The sequence below is a fragment of the Chenopodium album genome, chromosome 17, assembly GCF_948465745.1.
Source record: "Chenopodium album chromosome 17, dcCheAlbu1.1, whole genome shotgun sequence".
Classification (NCBI taxonomy): domain Eukaryota; kingdom Viridiplantae; phylum Streptophyta; class Magnoliopsida; order Caryophyllales; family Amaranthaceae; genus Chenopodium; species Chenopodium album.
The window spans coordinates 28,263,369-28,284,841 of record NC_137850.1 but is presented as its reverse complement, the minus strand read 5'-3'; the positions used below and the strand labels follow the sequence as shown (position 1 = coordinate 28,284,841).

Genomic DNA, 21,473 nt, shown 5'->3' with positions numbered 1-21,473 from the left:
TCTCTCTCCTCTTTCCCTCTCTCTCTTTCCTCTTCTTCTTTCCCCGACCTATTTCCCCTTCTCTTTCCTCTTCTCCCCGATCTCTTTCCTTTATTCTCTTCTGCTCCTCCCTCCATCTAGGCAATAAAGAACCCTTATTCAACGAGCAACAAACGAATTATGGTGTTAATGGTCAAATTCGACCATAAAAATTCCAGATCTGGAGTTTTGGTGGTCGAATTCGACCATATGAACCATTAGAGGAAAAAATATTGATAAAGGTTGGTTTAATTTATGTTTGTTTTCGATTTATGATGGTTTTCTTTCGTTTTTGTTGGATTTTTTGTTCGAATTTGTTGGTTCAATTGTTGTGGGTTTATTTTTTTTGGGTATAATTATTGGGTTGAATTTTTGGGCGATTTTTTTTGTCTGATTTTTGTTAATATTACTAAGTATGTTTGATTTTCGTTTCGAATTTTGGGTTGATTATTGTTAATTTTATTTTGGTTTGATTTTTTTGTTGATTTTGGTTTGATAATTGTTTTATTTTCGATTTTGTGGTTTATTACTTTTATTAATTCGAATTACCATGTTTTATTCATTCAAATTTTGTCTTTTTTTTTTCGTTTGAATTTTTGTTTGGATTTTTTGGTTTTTTTTTTTTGGGTTTGATTTTATCTGTGTTTTGGGTTGATTTTTGCTGGTTTGTTTGGTTTTTGTTATTTTTGGGTTTCATTTTCGTTAATTTCAATTTGGTTAATTTAGTTTGATTTTTATGTTTGAATTTTTTGTTACTTTATATATGTGGTGGTTGGGGTTTTTGTGGTGGCTGGTTGGGGTTTTCGTGGTGGCTGGTTGGGATTTTCGAGGTGATTGGGTGGTGTTTTGGAGGTGTGCAGTGTGGTGGGTAAAGGTGGTTGGCTGGGAAGGGGCAGTGGGTGGAGTTGGCTTGGGTGTGAGAAGCGGTGGGGGGCGTGGTTGTGAAGAGCAGGGATAGGGCAAATTTTCTTTTTTTTTTGTTTTTTTTTTACTTTTAGCGACGGCCAAAAGCGGTCGCTAATTTCCAAAATTGCGACCGCTTCTTTTACCGGTCGCAATTGTTTATATTTACGACCGTTTCCGTTGCGGTCGTTGAAATTAATAAAAACGGTCGCAATAAATCTGCGACCGTCAAACAGTCGTAATAATTTTTTTTTGCGACCAAGTAAATAACGACCACCCCTTTACGACCGTTGACGGTCGCAATTATAAATTGCGACCATTTTTGCTATTTTCTGTGACTGTAAGAGGTGGTCGCAAAAACCTTAATTTTTAGTAGTGTAATTAAAATAATGAACCGTCTTTGGTTATTATTATAATTTTACAATAATTAAGGAGATTGAGACCAATTCTAAATATATAAGTAATGTCATATTCTAATATTGGACGAATCCCATATAATAACCAAATGAAAAAAAAATGTGGAGGTGAGCAATTACATGGCAAACTTTTTTTTTTTTTTTTGAAAGAATACAATGACAAATTGTTAAATATAGTAAATATATTTTTGTATTTATAAATTAGGAAAACCAATATTCAACCCCTTATATTTAGGCTAAATGCATGCTACTATTGCTAGTTGTATTCCTTATAATTAGGACATATCATGCTTCTGTTTTGTATATACACGTATTCTAGTTATATTAATGAGAATTGAAAATATTCTTTTTCCTATTTGTCAAAAAAGTGTTACATGTTAAATGTGATTTTTTGTATCTAGTTTTTTACCTAATGGTTAGTACTATGACTCTACGAGTATCTTTTTTTGATTAGTTTAGTTTCATTTTTAATTTATAGTCTATATTTTATGTGTCATAAAAAATAACTGATTAGAACACTATTGTATATCATTGATTTATTTCCTAAATAGTACGTTAGATATTATAATAGAATATTTGAAAAAGATTTGGATGACAATTTATATGGGATAACTTATGTATCATTTAGTAACAATATTCCTAAAAATAAGCAATCAACAGCCATCATATAGGCAATATTCTTCAAATAGATCTTAAATCTAACACATTCTATTGTTAATCCAAATTTCCATTTTGATTGGTTGCTTTAAATACATGACTTTTTTTACCTTATAGAAAGATGGTTTGAATTTCAAATTACGCAAACCAAAAAACAAAAATTAATGTCCAAACCTATATAATGAGCAAATCGATCAAAGGAAGAAGACGCAATTTCAGGATACAAAGATATATAATGAGCAAATCGATTAGAGGAAGAAGACTCAATTTTTTTTTAATTTTCTTCTCATAAACCTTGTTTGATACGTAGAACACAAGTGTGAATTTTGTGATCTGTTTATAGCTCAGGAATAAACTTATGTGTACATTGGTTATTACCTAAAAAAGAAAGTTTATTGAGTTTGACGAATGACTATATGTATTTTGGATATTGTAAAAATTCCAATTTTATGATTTTTTTGACGTGGAGCCGAGGGAAATAACATTTTGATTTTATTTTACAGTAAGCATGTCAAAAAAAAAAAAAATTGAACGAATCTGATCTTATTTTAGAAAAGAAAGACTAAAAGTATTTCCTTAAAAAAAATAAGATGGATTTAAAATCATAAACCTTAATTAAATTATGGTATTTTCCTAATTTTATCTTTTTTTGAGGAAAATACATAAGTTATTATCCTAAGATTTTGTTAATATTCTATTAACCAAATTGCATGAAGAAATAACAAAATCTCGGGAAAATTTAAAATTTAAGGGAAAGTAAATCAGCTATTATCCTAAGGTTTATTAATATTCTATTTACCAAATTTTATCCTCTTTTTAAATTCATTTTACACGATTGTTTATCAAACATTCCATGTTTATTGCATTATTAAAGATACATAATACCATAATTCTAGGCATGATAAAAATCAATAATTTTACAAAATCATAGGATATGTCGACAAAATCAATAATATTGTTAAGACCATTATTCCACTTAAAATATTTTTTATGAATATTTTTAAGACCATTATTCCACTTAAAATATTTTTTATGAATATTTTAAGACCATTATTCCACTTAAAATATTTTTTACAAATTTACAGATTTTAAAAGTGTGAATAATAACAGTTTTGAGACTATATAAACTACTATATAACCATTGGGTCACAAGATAGATACAAACTATTTAGACAACAAAGATAACAAGATATTAACAAATTATAATCTAAAAATTGGTAATGTCCACAACATTTTATGACCATATCCAGTAATTAATTAATTTGTTTACGCAGGTAAATCCCTTTTGGATGTTTGATAAATTCCTTGTTCATAAATAAGGTTTAAATTTCAATCTAAGTTTTTTGGGATCAAAAAAAAAAATAAAAAAATAAAAAAAAAAATTGTTAGTTTCTCTAAAGTATTTAATCTAATATTGAAGTATATGCATACATAAAGCAAATCACAATAGTAAATATATATTAGTTACCATTTATACCAAACCCGGTTAACATGAACTGTGGTTGTCCAATGAAGGCCACATTCATATTTACTACCAATTGAGAAGATAACAAGATATTACTGAATTATAAATCAGTAATTGGTAATGTCCAAAAGAACTTAGTGTCATATGTTTTTAATCAACGAGTGAATTTAATAGGTAATGTCCTATTAGAATTTGGGTTAATGCCTTATATGCAAACAGAATTGAAAACTATATCTTTTTTTTTTCGGATCAAACAAGTATTCCAAGACAAAAATCATTGTCTTCTCCAATTTGCCTCACAAAACCATATTTCGAAAAATTATTAATTTTTTTTTTATTTTCGCATACATATAATGACTGATTTTGCATCCCTTGTTTGCGATTATCCAATTAACATATATTATTTTAGGATTAAAAACAATCCCAGATTCTTACAAATATGAATCCAAATTTCGAATGAACTCTTCGCATATAATATGTAAATCAATGCATATTTTCAATTTTCGTTGATGTGCGAGTGTAAATACGGGACAAAGATTACCATAATGGTGGTTAATCTCATCCATGGATTAACAAACTTGAAACAACAATGATGAACATGAAGAACATGAAGAACATTGATGAACGATTTTTTGATTTTGATTTTTTTAATTTTATCTCTTTTTTTATGTAAGTAAATACTAATTTTAATAAATGATTTTCGAAAATTATAAAATGATTTTTGGAAAATCAGTAATTAAATTTTGGAAAATAAAAAAAGGATTAAAAAAGGAGAATAATAAAATTAAGGTTTGACCAAGGTAAAAAAAAAAAAAAATCGGCCAATGATATTTCAGTATAGTGATGGTCCAAATAAAGGGTATTTTGGGCGGATCATTACTTCCACCTAAAATTTCCGGAAGTACCATGGAGGATCCGGAAATTTTAGGCGGATCCTCCATGGGACATCCGGAAATTTTGGGCGGATGTCCCGTTTTCAGAAAATAAAAAAAAAAAAACTTACAGAATGTTGCGACGCATTCTCCGGCGTACGAACTTCCCAGTCGTCCCAGCCGTCCATTATCCTAGATCCGTCGGAAAAAACTTGATGATTTAAATGTTTTTTTTAAAAAAATATTTAAGGTGGTCGTCGGGACCGATTTGGTTTGAAGTTGTGGGAACCGATGTGCTCAGGATTTACAATGTACTACTTTGAGGGGACCGATAGTAGGTAAAATGTGCATGAAGGGAACAAAATCCTCTTTTTATATTACAATTTCGATGAAGGGCATACTTGTCCATTCAAGTCAAAATGGGAGCGTTACTATGTAAAATGGGAGCGACGAATAGCGATTCACCATAATTTTTATGCAAATTCTATGGAGTTGGATAACCTTTGAAATAAGCTTATAGAAGGTAAAGGGTGTATGTGGCGCCAATACAAAAGCAAAACGACAAAACTCTTCAAAAGTGAAACACGTAGGTTTCTTGCATAGAACTGCTCCTTGCGCTAGTCCTTGATTTTATTTTACTTTTAAGGTTTTTTTTTATATATATATATTTTTTTTTTCTTTTTGGAAAAAATAGTACTGGTAGAAGAATGATGTTCATAAATGAGCCTACTCCAATTCAAACAAGCCTTAATCACATTACATACAAACATCACATCTTGAAGTAAATCACAAGCAAAGGATACACAATAAATTTAGCTTTGCACTGCAAATAGGGCTGATACGAAAATCACCCCACATTACATGTCAAATTTAGCAAGACTTACATGTTAACATGTAGCAGTAGTATTCTCACATAGGGCTGATACGAAAATCACCCCATGGCCCATATTACATGTCTAATCCATTTTCAGTAGTACTTACTGAGGTCCCTGCATCGGTAGTGTGCTGTTTATTATCAAGAATAATGATCCTTCTACAGGAAAAAATGGAATAATGTGCAATGCAAGTTGGCTGGTGCTTATATATCTGCATTGTGAATCAAGAATACTTCTGAATCCTTATAGGCAGGACAACCAAATCTAGATAAATGATAATATGAAAATATCCAAGTTACATTATTGGCTTCATGTAAAAGCAGAAGCTTAATAGGTGAAATATAGAGTAACCTTAATCTTAAGATATTACATTTAATTGTAAAACGAAAATATTGAACAATAGTACAGCTTAGATATGAGAAAGATCTTGTTAAGGTGAGATGGAAGCAGAAATGCAGATCTCATCCGATCAAGGAAACCAACTCTTGGGGCTTGAGCTGTAAAGAGAACAGGCAAGACCACAATTTTCCAGAAGCTAAATAAATCGTGCAAAGAAGCTCTAATGTGTATTTGATGCTTCCAGTATCACCCCAATATTACACAGCTTTACCACCTCCTCAAACTCTATCGACTCCCAGGATTATGTTGAACAGCATCCAACTTTTTTCACTGCAGATACATCATCCTTCACATTAATGGTATGTCCTTTGGGCACAGCAGCAGGGTCATCACCAGCTTCCAGAGCTTTTCTGCAGACTACTCGATATATTTGAGTAAGCACCTCTGTGAAAGCATTTTCGACATTTAATGATTCAAGGGCAGAGGTTTCCATGAAGAAGGTTTTTTCTTTCTCAGCAAATGTTTGTGCATCTTCAGTGGAAACAGCACGTAAATGCCGTAGATCTGCCTTATTCCCCACAAGCATGATCACAATATTAGAATCTGTATGATCTCGGAGTTCTTTCAACCATCTCTCTACATTCTCAAATGTGACGTGACGAGTGCTATCGTAGACAAGTAGTGCACCAACAGCACCACGATAATAAGCACTAGTAATTGCACGGTACCTAAGAAAGACAGTACAAAAATAAGATGGGTTTTACCTTGTGAAAGAGAGTCTAGTAACAGAGCATATAATAACATTCTAACCAAAACTGATATGTAGTCAAATCAACTAAGATGAAATACAATCAAATGCTAATGCAAACTATTTGTAATCTTGGCTTAGCCCATTGGTTATCATCGCTTCGCTTAGTACTAGAGTAACTAACATAACAGATCTCCTCTCAGTCAGTGTTACGCGATTATGTGAATGCAAATTGTGGGAGAAAGAGCAAACAGATAAGTAGTTGCTCAATGGCAACAATAAAGGGCAGAAGCAAAGTAGGACTCTAGAAATCCATAATCTACAAAGGTTTCTTTGACTAATCTATCAGCTTCTTCAAATGCTTAACGATACTCCATCCACTTTCTTTCATCTTACTTTCCTATCCTCCCCCCTAAACAATTCACAATATTGTAATTACTAACAAAGGAAAACTTCTCTAACACCCGAAAGGAAAACGGACCTTATCAATTGTCCAAAACCACACCTTTAATTATCTACAACTACTAGTACCAATAATCTAGAGTAATGCAAAATTAACTAGCTATTGATCACCTACAGAAAACTTCAGGCTTGTAATATAACCATGACGAATAACACGGATCAAAAAACTTTCTAATCACCACCTAACATGGTATAAACTCTGCCAATTTTCCACCAAATTTTTAACTTCAGAAGAATATATGCAGTATATATATGGGATCATCACATATAAACCGAAGACGCAAGTCTGATTCTGATGTGAAATAAACTCAGCATTCAATGGCATGACGATCAAGCCTTTACAATTATAGATTAAACGAACAAAACCATGTACACATTCTTCATTCATCCTAATAAAAAGGAAATGTGTGAATTTGGTTTAAGGCAATTACAGTAGACATTACAACCTTAACCCTTAGTTACGCCAATCTCTAACAGAGATCGAATCGATGAAACAGTCACTACCCTAATGGGGTAAAACTAAAGTTTGTTCGAAAATTTTTGTTCAAAATTCCTTCAACAAACAGAATTTAACAATCTTATAGTACAATTGAACATCCAAAAACCAAGAAAATAACCCAAATTAACAAGATCCATAACTTATCATATTCAATTACAATATTCAAACAAATCAACAATTCAACAATGTACAATCAAAAACTCAAATCATTTACACGAAATGCACCAGATCCAATCAAAATCAAAACCCAACAACAATAAACAGAATCAAAATGCACCGATCTACCCAAAATCAACAATCAACAACGAAATGAATAAAAAGAAAAGAAACCTTTCTTGGCCAGCAGTATCCCAAATTTGAGCTTTAACAACTTTATCATCAACACGAATACTCCGAGTAGCAAACTCAACACCAATGGTGGATTTAGACTCAAGGCTAAACTCATTACGAGTAAATCTGGAAAGCAGGTTAGATTTTCCAACCCCAGAATCTCCAATCAACACAACTTTGAACAAATAATCATAATCATCATCTGCTCTATACCCCATTGTAGAAATTTATTAGGGATCAGAAATGGAGAATTGAAATGCAGTGGATCTGGAGAAAAGAGAGTACAGTGGGAGTAAATTGGGGAAGAATAGAAGGTTGGGTTGGATCTAGTGTAGGAGGAGAAGTTTCAGGTGCCTATTGCAAATCTCGAAAACTCAGCGGTGGAGAGAGAGAGAGAGAGAGAAGAGAGAGAGAGAGAGAGGGGGGGGGGGGGGGGGGGGGGGGGGTGGGGAAGGGAGGAAGGAGAGGGAGCGCATTCAATGATTTGGAAAGAGGAAATTGAAAGTAAGATGTAGTTGTAGTTGCACAATTAAACAAATGGTCGAATGGGCTGAAAACAGAAATGAGATCTTGGCTAAATTATGAAAAAGCTTTTGTTATCATTTTCGTGTTTAGGAGTACTATACTACGAGCTGTCCCAAGTTAATATGTCATCTTAACAAATTTTGATAATATGGCTCTCTCTTCCCCCTTTCAAAAGCAATTTCTTCTCTCTCCTCCCCTCTTAAAGCAATTTGGACTCACTCCTTTGCTCAGCCATAGTTGTACGACCACCTTCGAAGGTATAATTCGACCGGCCGGCCAAATAAAAAACACCCTAGTTGCAAAATATGTAAATTGGGGCCATACTAACCCTTTAGGAGAAGGAATTTGCTCGTGCGGCAGTGTTAATGATCGTGGTGATGGCGTTAATGGTCGAAATGGTGGTTCTAATGGTGTTGCGGTGGTCGCGCAATGGTGTTAACGGTAGTACAGTGGTCACGCGATGGTGTTAACGGAAGTACGGTGGTCGTGCAGTGATGCCGGTGGTCGTGTAGTGATGTTGGTGGTCGTGCAGTGGGTGGTGCGTATGGTTGTGAGGTGGTGACAAAGGTGGGCTGAAGGTGTAGGTAGAGGAGAGAGAAAAGGGGTAAAGCTAAGAAAATACAATAATACCCTCATATTAACATTTGGCATATTAATAGGTATTTTCTCATGTCCTACTACTTCCATCTCCCAAAAAATTTGAAATGGTTCGTTTTAATGGTTATGTTTTAATTATTTTTAAGATTAACGTTAATTCTTTTTTACACATTTTACGTACTTTACTCCTTTTTAAAGCTGAAAATTCCTTACCTGACCTGACTCGACCCGAAATTTTCGATTCAGTTTCGGTTTTAGGATTTGAAAAAATTCAAACCGAAATATGGCACATATCCAAATTATAGGTTTTGTAATAATTATCACTACCATTACATCATCAGAAGTCAGAACTTGTTATTTCATTTTTTGTTATTTGACATTTGTTGTCTTTATTTTTGGATAATTAAACCCAAAAAGGAGGTTTTGAGTAATTAGGTCCATAAAAAGTTGCAAATTAAGGAGTAAATCACTATTGTTTTGGGTGTTTTTGGTCCCTTGGGATAGTTACGTCACCAAAACTGGTCCGGCGCGTTCTGTACCTGCAAAACACGAAGACTCCGGTTGGTAGGAGCTCCGCCTCCGACAATCAAGTTAGTATTGGTCGTAAAAGATGAAAATGTGTGGAAGAGGTAAAAGTGAGATTTTCTTGAATTTCGAGATCAGGTGTTTTCTCTTATGTGAAAACATGTAGGGTTGTTTGTAATAAATGAATTGTGTCCCGAAATGTGGGAATTCTCCGTATTTATAGGGTCATTGGGAAAAGTGCCCTTCATTAGGTCAAGATGACCTAATGGGGCTGCACCGTTTTTGTGGCCTTCTTGGGAATTGGGCCCTGAAGGCCGCAATTCCATTTGTTATATGAGGCTTTACACGTGTCAGCAAAGGAGTGGTCCACGTTAGACCTATCCAAGATGGACACGTGTCCATCTCTGATTGGACCACGTGTCTACGGTATTTTTACCCTAAACATTTGCCCCTCACAGGGGTGATGTGCCAGGCCTCGTGCCACCTGTGACAGATGTCACCTGCTGATTAGCTAACGGTTATTACCGTTTTACTTCGAAGGAAATTATGGAAGTGCCCCCGTTTTAACCTTCTATAAACAACAAGTTACCCTCATTCCTCTCTCTCATCTGACTTCTTAAAAATCTAGAGAGAGAAAAAGAAATTATTTCTAGAGGAAGACGCTCTGCCCCCGCCTGTAGCTGATTTCCAGAAAACTTCCCAGTTGTAGTTTCGTGGACACAACCGGTCACCGCCTGAGAAGTTTTTCCAGAATTTTACAAGGTAACCGTCTCTCCCCTTCTTAGATATTTCAAGCTTTTGTTGTTTCTATATAGTTTTTCAAAATAAAATGGATTCACCATCAACACACACGGCACAGCCTAGGATAGTAGTTAGTCGGTCTCCTGGTACGGCTGAGTCTAGGACTGGGGGTGCCGTATCTGGGTGCATGAACCTACTTTGCTCATCCCCGAATCCCACCGTCTCTTTGTCTGTGCAGGACACAATGGAAAGAGTGAAATAGACGACTACTAAGCCAAAAAGGAGAAGACACACTTTGGAAGTGCCAGCTGATGAAGTTACCCTAGACGGGGAGTATGGGGAATTAGATGAGCAATCAGGTTCTTTGCCTAAGGGTACTCTAACCACTCCCAGTGATGGGATACTAAGGGAGTCAGACGGTGAAGGGTCTGTCTCCGCCTCCATGCATAGTGACCCCAATCAAGGGGACGACGACGAGGCATCCCAGAGATCAAAGGCCGAAGCTTCTGGGTCGGGTCAGGTGGAAGCCGGCTATGAAGTTGAACGGCCGGCTAAGTCGCCGTCTATGTCCAACCCTACAAAAACTCATATGATCGCCAAGGCGCCAAGGACGTAGCTTCCCCGGAAACAAGCTTTAAGGCTTTTCAAGATAAATACCCGGTTGGGTCAAATTGGGAGATAAGAGTCCCGCCTGTGGAGGCGACAGTAGTTTGGGAGGACAACCTTGGTCACGCTGACAACTATTTCGGCTGCTATGAGTCGGAAATCAAGGCCGGGCTCCGTTTCCTCCTTCACAAGGGAATAAGAAGAATCGTGAAGGGGTATGAGCTAGGCGTCTGGCAGCTCACCCCTAACTCATCGATAAATATCCTGAGTTACATCGCCGCCTATGAGTTCCAGAATATTGAGCCAAGCTTCGAGGCTTTTGCTCACATGAATTACATGAGCCGGGCTCCATGATAGGAATGGTGTCCTTCAAACAAGTGTATTATTTTAGTAGAGGGTTCGGAGCTATAGAAAAGCTATTTATTCAGTAAGTTCAAGTGATCAGAATGCCTAAGTGGAGGCCATTTTCGATCAGTAATATTAATGCATAATTAATATTACAGCTTAATCTTGACTGAGCCCTTCGGGTCACACCTAAGCATCTAACGATCCGACACGACGAATTAATTCGGAAGAAATTAATGAGTCGCTCAAGTAATTAATATTTAGACGTTGGAAATCGAGCTAGGACCGTTGCAAGTCGAGTCGAACTAATTAAAGACGAGACGGTAAAATCAATAATTAATCAACAAGATTACCAAAATACCCCTAGCATCGGAATGCCCCGAGCAAACCGAGTACTAGGGGCCAAAGGTGCTAGCATGCGCACCGCACCAAGGCAATGGTGCTTGGTGCGCATGGCTAGCTAGCTGTGGCGCACAGCTGGCCTAGCTGGCAACACCAGCCGCACGCACGCACGCAAGCAGCAGCCCGCATTGATGCGTGGCGTGCTGCGCGCATATGCGTGCTGGGTGCGCAGCAGCTAGCAGCTAGCAGCGTGCTAGCATGCTAACAGCCACGTGCGCGCACCTTGGCCAGCAGCCCGCAAACATGCGTGGCTTGCTAGGCCAAGGGCAGCAGCAGTGCGCACGGGCCAACAGCCCAGCCAGGCATAAGGCTGCTAGTTGGGCGCGCCTTAGTGCCCAAGGCTGGGGTGCCACGTGGCGGTTGCTGATTGGGCAAGTGGTGCATATGGCCGGTTGTCTTGAAGGCCTTGGGGATCAAGTTTGGTCCCCCCCTTTCCCTTGTGGTCCTTACCTAACCCCTCCTCTAAGTGTGCCACTTGTTGATTAATTAGTTGTTGGCTATTTTCTTTTGTTTTTGATTTAAAAATAAAAGGAGAAAATTGATTTTACCAACTCTCCCACATTGATGGGAGGGTGGATTCTCACTTGAGTTTCCCTATAAATTCCCAACTCTGGATATGGGAAAACTGACTTGAGTAAGAGCTCAATTAGGCATCTCCACTTGGGAGAAAACTTATAAGCTCATAAGTTACTCGGGTAGTCTTTTTGGTCGAACTTGGCTAACCTTCAAGTATTGGACCAGTTAGGTCGAGTTGTGGGTGGACTTTCGTTGGAGGTCCTTGCCATTTGTGAGGCTCGACTTTTATCAAGTAAGAGCTCCATCCGGGTGAGCGAAGCACGCTACAAGGGTAATTCAGTCTTTTCTCTATTCTTGTTATTTATGCATTTTGTTATATTAATTGTGAGTTTGTTCTTGGGCTCGGGTTTTATTTCCGTGACAAGTCGGACTCATCAAAACCCAACAGCGGTATCGGAGCCTTGCTCATTTATTTTTATAACAAATAATTTTCAAGGTGTTTTAATGATTTATTTTTCTGGTTCATGTTGCTAATTAGATTAGTAGCTCGGTTTTATTAATTTTAAACCCGTTTTAAAGCTGATTATGGCCCTCGAACCCAGATTTTCGCCCAAAAATAGTGAATTTTGGGTGGAAACAGCATTCAGGAAATGTTTTTACCCTTGTAGGACTGTAAAAAAGGCCAAAATCTGACTAGAAATGCCTTTTTCGAGGGTTTTTCGTTTTGACCAAATTTTTTAAATCTTTTAACCTTGAATCTTAATGGCATATTTATGGTGATTATGTATATGGTTCTTTCCTTAATGTTTCTGCATTTTTTGACCTCTTTAAGCATGGTTACTTTGTAGTAATTAGTGCTTGAAAGATTGGTTAAATTTTCACATAATTGCAAATCCATTGCATTAAGTGTGAAAAATTTATTCTTTGAGGCTTCTAAGTACTAAAGATCCAATCTTTAATTATTTTAAGTGGTTGGAACTTTGAGTTACTAAATTCCATGAATTTTTGGTTGAACTTTTGATTTAATCATGTATTAAGTTGATTGGAATCATAAAGTTTGAATCTTGTGATAGAAATTTCATTTATCTTCATATTGGAAGATATAATTTTTCATTGATTCACAAGTTAAAGTTGGAATCTTTATTTGAATTTTATGTTCATAATTCCAACTCCCCTTTATTTTGTCAAATCTCATGATTAATTTAAATTAATTAAATTAATAGTGAATATTGCCCTTATTAACTTTATTGCACTAAGTTGAACCAATTTTATTAAAGAATAGTTCTTGGGAATAATTTTGGTTGTGTGCACTTAGATGAATTTTATTTAAGTTGGACTTGTTATAATTTTTCGTTTTTGCTCATTGAATTAATTCTAAAATCAATTTAGAATTAATTAATTTATGTCACTGTAGGGAATATTTCAAGAATTATCCCAAACTTGAACCCCACTGTGATCATACATTTAAGTATGGTGGCGTCCAAAGGGAAGGAAGCTAGAGCAAAAGAGTCGCCAACAAGTTTTAGGAACTTGTAAACCGTTCACAGGGTGAAGGTTACACCCCTTAACGATCCAGGAGATCGTTAACTCCAATAGGTCTGGAACCATGACTGGAAGTTCGGGGATGAAGGTACAAATCCAACCTAAAAGAGATTAAACCTGCCCTAATAATAGGCCTCTATTTTATTTTTTTCGTATTCATGTACGCTTTCTGACTAACATGCAATCTATAGGTTAACCCTAAACCTGTTTATCTATGTTGGTTGAATATTAATGCACAAACAAATCTATTATTGGCGATCACTTGAATTATAATCATATTAACTCTAAACAAGATTATTAATTATCTTATTAAGTGTGATTACAAGTACAAATTCCCTTTAAACCTGCAAGAGAGGGCGTGATCAAATAACAATAAAAATAAATATCAAGCAACATAATAATCACAATCATCATCATCATAATCTCAATCTCAATAAAGCTTAATAATAATAGCAAGATCCTAGGCATGATACTAACAAGATTAATAACAAACCCTAGCATGTCACTAAACATTAAAGATCAATTAGCCCTAATATGACACTAACATGACATTAGGAAAGAAATAGGAAGCATCATAATAATATCAGAAATATTAGTTAATCCTAAACATGATACTAGGAAGCAAAAAGACATCTTAACATGATACTAGGAATTAACAAAATAATCTAAGCATGATTTCTATATCAATAAAGCCATTAAAGTACTTACTTCGATGCCTCGTACCTCTTTCTAATAACAAAATACACGCGTTAGTAACTTCAAGGAAAATAATAAAATCAAACAATTAAATCAAATAATTGAAATAGGGATTTGGAACCAAACCCTCAGAAATATTAAACCTTTCACGTCTAGGGCAAAGGCAACTTCGAACTGGGCTAGGTGTGTCTAGATCTAATGTATGAGGAATTTTGTGAGAGGGAAGGGTTTAGAAAAAGAAGAGAGAGAGAAAGCTTTTAGCATTTTTAGAGAGAGAATAGAGAAAGATGATAGTTGAATGTAGATGATGATTGTAGATGATTTTAAAACAGGGAGATACGATCCTTATTTATAAGAAAAATATCACGGGATCAAAGAAAATCATATTCGGAATAAAACTCCTCCTGTCGCAAGCGACAGAAGCCGGCGCCAAACGACGAACTCCGTCGCCATGCGACGAAGGCCAACGTCAGGCGACGAAGGTCAGCGCCTGGCGACGACGCCATCGTCTCGCGCTGGTTCAAAAGTCAACGCGCTTTTCCACACGTAATTACCTTCAACATCGGTTAAGGTAATTCAGCGTTCGAGCAGTTTTCGAAATCAGTTTTAATATATTTTATTCTAAATAAAACATCCTTTTTAAGATAATAGTTAATAGGCCCTCCTCTAGATCATCGGGCCACATTTAAAATCATTGGGCCTAATTTAATTTAATCCATAACTTCCTCATAATTCATCGGAATTGGGCCTATAATATATCATTGGAAAGCTCTTTTCGAGCCCAATCCAACTACACTATTATTGGACCTTTATTATGGACCAAACCAAATTGGGCTGACTGTTTTTCATAAAATAGGAGTAAGAAAAGAAATATTTTTGAAAATAGAAAGAGAAATATTTTAATAAAAACATCCTCATCATTAGACTTTCCACACTTTCACCTCGTTCGATAATGAAATGACGTGAAAGGTATTCATCACTGGGTTTGGTTTTGGGGAGACACATTTGGGTGTCTACAGAAGCCCCCACTTTGACTGAGTTTGGAGAAACGCAAGTTTCGAAAACGAAAGTCAAAGTAGCGATAAGGACGGAGAATGATTCAGAACGTTCTGCGATCCTAAATCATTCTTGTAACGCCGATACCTGCAAACTAGCGTTAGTTAAAACAGATAAAAGAGTTAAGAAACGTGTATCTTGCACCGTCAAGCACACGTCTCTGGAGTAACCGATTTATGTTGTTGCATTGTTGTTGTGACAACCTTCCACAAGCTAGGGAACACCATCCTGCCGTTGTTGATGTTGTGGTCGTGCTTCGTCGCCGTTGATGTTCACTCGTCTCTGAACAAAAGAGCTTCTTTTTTAGGAATGTTCACTCGCCTCTGAACAATGGAGCTTTTAGAGGGATGTACACTCGTCTTTGAACAAAAAAGCTTGAAAAGAAATGTCCACGCGTCTCTGAACAAAGAGTTTTAATAGGATGCCCACACGTCTCTGAGCAAAAGAGCTTGAAAAGAAATATCCACGCGTCTCTGAAAAAAGAGCTTTAATGATATGCCCTCGAGTCTCTGAGCAAAAGAGCTTTTTGATAAGTCCACGCGTCTCTGAACAAAAGAGCTTGAAATGATATGAGATCATTCGGTTGGCTGCGAACAGGAGCTTTGCTGAATGGTTGTATCCTGTAAAAATCAAAAGATTGCAAAAGACTTTGCTGGTGTTTTTCTTAGGGTTGACCTAAGGTGATTGATTGACTTGAGGTTGACTCAATGTGTTTTGACACGTGTGTGACTCTTATGTGATTTAATGTGTTTTGACACATGTGTTAGACTCAATTCGAGGTGACATGACTCAACGTACATGACTCGTGTGTGCATTTTAATGTGATTGTACGACTCGAAAAATGCAAAAGAGCAAAAAATTTCCGTCATTTTTTATGGAGGGTACCGACTTTCTCCCAAAAAAGAAAGACACAAAAAAGAAAGAAGTGAAGTGTTAGATGGTATGTTGAATGAATGAAAGGATTAACTCATCCTAGGCTATCTGAATTGTTGACTTGATGATGAATGTATTTGGGTAACTTAGGCACGGAGGCTAAGTACTTCATACTTCGCGATATAATGATGATTATGATAATGAGTGATGTTGATATGACAGGGCATGCTTCAACATTGTGTTAAGATTTCATGACAAAGGGTTCCTAAAGGAAGTGCTATTTGGTTATGTATTTGTGCAGTGTGTGATAGTGACACTAAAGCTGGGCTGCAAAGGCTAAGTGTATAGAGAAATATTTTGAGAAGAGTCAAATGATGGTGACTCTTAGGCTAGGTAAGCTAATAATGTAGGGATCAAGCCCCCAAGTCTAGCTTCTAAATGGATAGGGATGAGCATAGGAGATCCCTTGATATGATCAATTATGAACGTAAATATGAATGCATTTTTATTACGGTCGCACCCCAATGTGAGGTTGCCAATGTATCCATTAGGAATCAGGCCGAACGTAGCTCTAGCCGAACCTCGCACAAGTGTGTGTATACCTCAAAGAGGTCTTTTGAGGGTTGTAACGTGGTTAGGCTAAAGGTTAAAGAAGAAAGGGGATAAAGGCTCAAGACCCTAGATAAGCCCCCAAGGTGCGCAACCTTGCTTTTGAACTTTGTGTTTTGTATGCTTGAGATTTCCTCACTTTTGAGCTCTTTCCTTTTTATTTTTACTCTCTCTCTTTTTTTGCTTTATCACTTTTATTTTGATAAGTGTGGGAAATCCCGATCATGCGGTCTATCACTCACTTGGCATTCATGTTTCTCAGGCACGGTACCGAGCACTCGATAAGAGACGCAATCTGAGACGTGTTCTTAACAAAGGTATATTCATATCAAAGACATTGGAACACTTGCCCTTTTGTAAACTTTTATCATTTTTGCTTATTTTAATTTTTTTGAAATTACTCAAGCTTTCATTCTTTGAAAATTGCATAAATTGCACACCATCCCATCCCAAGGTTAGGTAGATGTGGGTCGAAGAAAGAAAGGTCTATCGTCAGACGAGGTTCAAAGTGGTTTATCAAAAAAAAAAAAGATTGTATATTTGAAAGGGTGAAGATGATATGATAGGCTACAAAGGGTGCCTCAAATCATTGGTATACCTTATGCTTATTTCGACATGGTTTTTTTTTTTTTTTTTTTTTTTTTTTTTTTTTTTTTTTTTTTTCAATGCAATGATCATATGCAAGAAAATAAATGCTCATTTTATTTAAAAAGTGAAGGGTAGAAATCAAACTCTAAAAAATAAATCTAAGGAGGATGAAGGGTGCCTATGCTAGACTTATTGGGGAAAGGCTGAATAAAAGAAATAGAAAAAAAAGGTCACGAAATCTTGAAGCTCGCCTCGTGTCTTAATTTTATCATCACCCAGTCTTCTTGCCATTTAGAGGTGTGGGAAGCTTGTTATTATCAATTAGATATTGGATGACCTCTTTTAGCTTCCAACAGCTCTCAGTAGTATGACCCCTACCTTGATGGTACTTGCAGTGTGCATCTGGATTCCAACTAGGTAACCTCTTCTTAGGTGCGGGATCTTGAATAGGTCCAATGGGAGTTATGAGACCTTTAGCATGAAGTCGATCGAATGCTGTGCCATAACTTATGCCAATAGGTGTAAAGGTTCTCTTTTGCTCTCGTTTTTTCATGGCAAGGACCTCATCCAAGTTAAACGTGCTAACGTTGTTTGAGTGGGTAGTTTTGGAAGAAGAAGGATTGTCGTTCCTGTTTCCTTTCCAGCCAGTGTTATTATTCTTGGCCTTCCTGTTGCTAAGAGGAACATTAAGGTGATTTGAATCAATAAGGTCTTGAATGCGATCCTTGAGGGTAAAACACTTTTTGGTGGTGTGACCATGGCCTCTATGATATTTACAATAAGAGTTTGGATCCCAATTGGGAGATCGTTTCTCAGGTGGTGGGTCTTGACTGGGGCCGACGGGATGAATGAGACCTTGATCATGAAGATATTCAATAGCTTCATCATAAGTTATTCCTATTGGTGTGTATTCTTCAATGGTCCGTTTTGCCCGTGGCTTAGGAGCATTGGGTTCTTTATTAAATTCCTGGTGGGAGTTTTTTTTGATAACCATCATCCGATTTGCTAGTCCTTCTACCACATTCAAGAGCATGGCAATGACATCTTGCAGTTTTCGAACGTCTTCTTTTAGACTTGATAAAATTTCCCCAGTATTATCTAAGAAAATTCTTTCATCCTCCTCAATCATGGCCACTTCATCAATAGAGGTTATATAAGCTATCTCGATCATGGGCTCACCTACAGGTGTGATAAGGAGTGACGGATCGAAGGATGTTTGATCTTCTGCGATGGCTAGAATCTCGAATGTTTTATTGTCATCGATCAGGTCTTGAATAGCTTCTTTGAGTTTCCAAAACCCCTCAATGTCGTGACCCTTTCCTTGATGATATTTGTAGTGTTTATTAGGATCCCACTTAGGTGGCCTGGCTTCTGGAACTGGGTCTTTGATAGGTCCTATGGGCATGACCAGTCCTTTGTGGTGTAGCTTTTCGAAAGCTGTTTCATAACTCATACCAAGTGGAGTGAACACTCTTTTAGACCTTTGGATTCGAGGTTTAGAGGTATTCCTAACATGTACTTCGTTAATGGGAGAGGAAAAAGAAGGATGGTCGTTCTTCTTTCCTCTCGCACTATTATCTTTTAGAAGGTCATCTTCAATGTCAGTGCCTATATTATACACAGCCTTGAAAGTATTCAAGTTGTGTTGGTATTTTAAGTGCTTTGCATATTTTTCTTGAAGGTTCTTGATAAACATCCTTACAGACTCTTTTTCGGTAGGAACCTTAACCATATTAGCAGAAGTTTCCCTCCATTTGTTGAAGAAAGAAGTGAACCCTTCGTTTCCTTTTTGTTTTAACATCTCAAGTTTTCTATGGTCTATTTCGTCTTGGATGTTGCACTTATATCTATCTACGAAAGCGTTTGTTATGGAATCCCAAGAAGAGGTTTTCTCTTTTTTAAGAGAAAAGAACCACTGTTGACAAACGGTTTCTAAAGATAGTGAGAACAAAGAATGAAAAATCTTCCTATCAATCCCCTTAATATTCATTATAGTTGCCAAAGGACTGGTCATGCCCATAGGACCTATCAAACGGTTTCTAAAGATAGATAAAAGAACAAAGAACGAAATCGTCGCCTGACGCCGGACACTAGCGTGTTGCGCCACAGCCCAGATCTTTGCACCATTATGGGACATCGATCTGGGACTGTTTCCAGTGTTTTGCTCTAAAGGGATTAGCCTAAAAGTCGTACTAAGTCCAGTTTGACCAATTTATTAGACTTTAATCATTATTAAATTAGCAAAGTCCTTTTAGTCATTATTTTTATTTATTTAACTCATACACAAGTCAAACAAACGGTTAGGAAAAACACATAGAGTATACATAACAAATAATGCACAAGTAGTCATATAGTCACGATATGATGCAATGAGTTTGCAACCTAACCATGGCTCTAGTTCTCTAATGTTCAGGATATGGGTTAGTCAAAGAGGGTCCATGGTTATGAGTCCGGATGCACCGCGCGAAAGCCTTAGCTTTGGAAGGGTTGGCGCGTGTGGATGAGACCCTGCGAGTTAGACTCGCTTCCATGGTTTGGTGAATTCAACATTCTCGGATGTACCCTTCGTTGCCAGGAGCGTTCGATTGGGTAGATGGAACATGAATTCCCAGAGGGTTATGTCCATATGTAGAACACATATGGGTTTTAGAAAATAGGAAAAAACTCAATCAGGAAGTAGAACCGAGCAAACAGTACTAGAAAACTAGTCGAAACAAGAAAGGGCTCGGTAGTGGAAGAATTTGGCGCGAGAAAATAGCGTCGTCGCCAGACGCTGACCTCATCGCCAGACGACAAGCTTGTCGCCAGGCGACGACGCCAACAACTTTCTGTTCTTGAATTTTCTAGTTTTTTTTTCATAGCATTATTTCGATTCTAGTTGTGAAAGATATTTCCCTAGATTCCTACGTGTAAAAATCCTATGTTTTTTACTCATTACGGATGGTCTTTCTAATGAGAACCTTTTTTTTATGCTTATGCCACAATGTTAATCAAAATTACGCACATGAAATACTTAGAACTTTTCGAGTCTCATCCACTCATTCTAAATCATTGCCAAAATAAATTTTAAGAATTAAAATAGAAATCCTCCCCAGTGGAGTCGCCAAAAATTGTAGGGAATATTTCAAGCATTATCCCAAACTTGAACCCCACTGTGATCATACACTTAAGTATGGTGGTGTCCAAAGGGAAGGAAGCTAGAGCAAAAGAGTCGCCAACAAGTTTTAGGAACTTGTAAACCGTTCACAGGGTGAAGTTTACACCCCTTAACGATCTAGGAGATTGCTAACTCCAATAGGTCTGGAACCATGACTGGAAGTTCGGGGATGAAGGTACAAATCCAACCTAAAAGAGATTGAACGTGCCCTAATAATAGGCCTCTACTTTATTCTTTTCGTATTCATGTACGCTTTCTGACTAACATGCAATCAATAGGTTAACCCTAAACATGTTTATCTATGTTGGTTGAATATTAATGCACAAACAAATCTATTATTGACGATCACTTGAATTATAATCATATTAACCCTAAACAAGATTATTAATTATCTTATTAAGCGTGATTACAAGTACAAATTCCCTTTAAACCTGCAAGAGAGGGCGTGATCAAATAACAATAAAAATAAATATCAAGCAACATAATTATCACAATCATCATCATCATAATCTCAATCTCAATAAAGCTTAATAATAATAGCAAGATCCTAGGCATGATACTAACAAGATTAATAACAAACCCTAGCATGTCACTAAACATTAAAGATCAATTAGCCCTAACATGACACTAACATGATATTAGGAAAGAAATAGGAAGCATCATAATAATATCAGAAATATTAGTTAATCCTAAACATGATACTAAGAAGCAAAAAGACATCCTAACATGATACTAGGAATTAACAAAATAATCTAAGCATGATTTCTATATCAATAAAGCCATTAAAGTACTTACTTCGACGCCTCGTACCTCTTTCTAATAACAAAATACACGCGTTAGTAACTTCAAGGAAAATAATAAAATCAAACAATTAAATCAAATAATTGAAATAGGAATTTGGGACCAAACCTTCAGAAATATTAAACCTTTCACGTCTAGGGCGAAAGCAACTTCGAACTTGGCTAGGTGTGTCTAGATCTAATGTAAGAGGAATTTTGTGAGAGGGAAGGGTTTAGAAAAAGAAGAGAGAGAGAAATCTTCTAGCTTTTTTAGAGAGAGAATAGAGAGAGATGATGGTTGAATGTAGATGATTATTGTAGATGATTTTAAA

General features: G+C 36.5%; 1 protein-coding gene across 1 annotated transcript; it reads right to left on the bottom strand.

Annotated features, from left to right (window-relative positions):
• Positions 1-5,439: 5,439 nt before the first annotated feature.
• LOC145589553 (ras-related protein Rab11B-like) lies at positions 5,440-8,000 on the bottom strand. The gene is made up of 2 exons (XM_081646168.1): positions 7,585-8,000; positions 5,440-6,273 (listed from the first exon to the last, which is right to left on the bottom strand). The coding sequence occupies exons 1-2, from the start codon at positions 7,800-7,802 to the stop codon at positions 5,847-5,849; spliced, it is 645 nt and encodes a 214-aa protein (XP_081502294.1). The 5' UTR covers positions 7,803-8,000; the 3' UTR covers positions 5,440-5,846.
• Between the last annotated feature and the right edge of the window lie 13,473 nt (positions 8,001-21,473).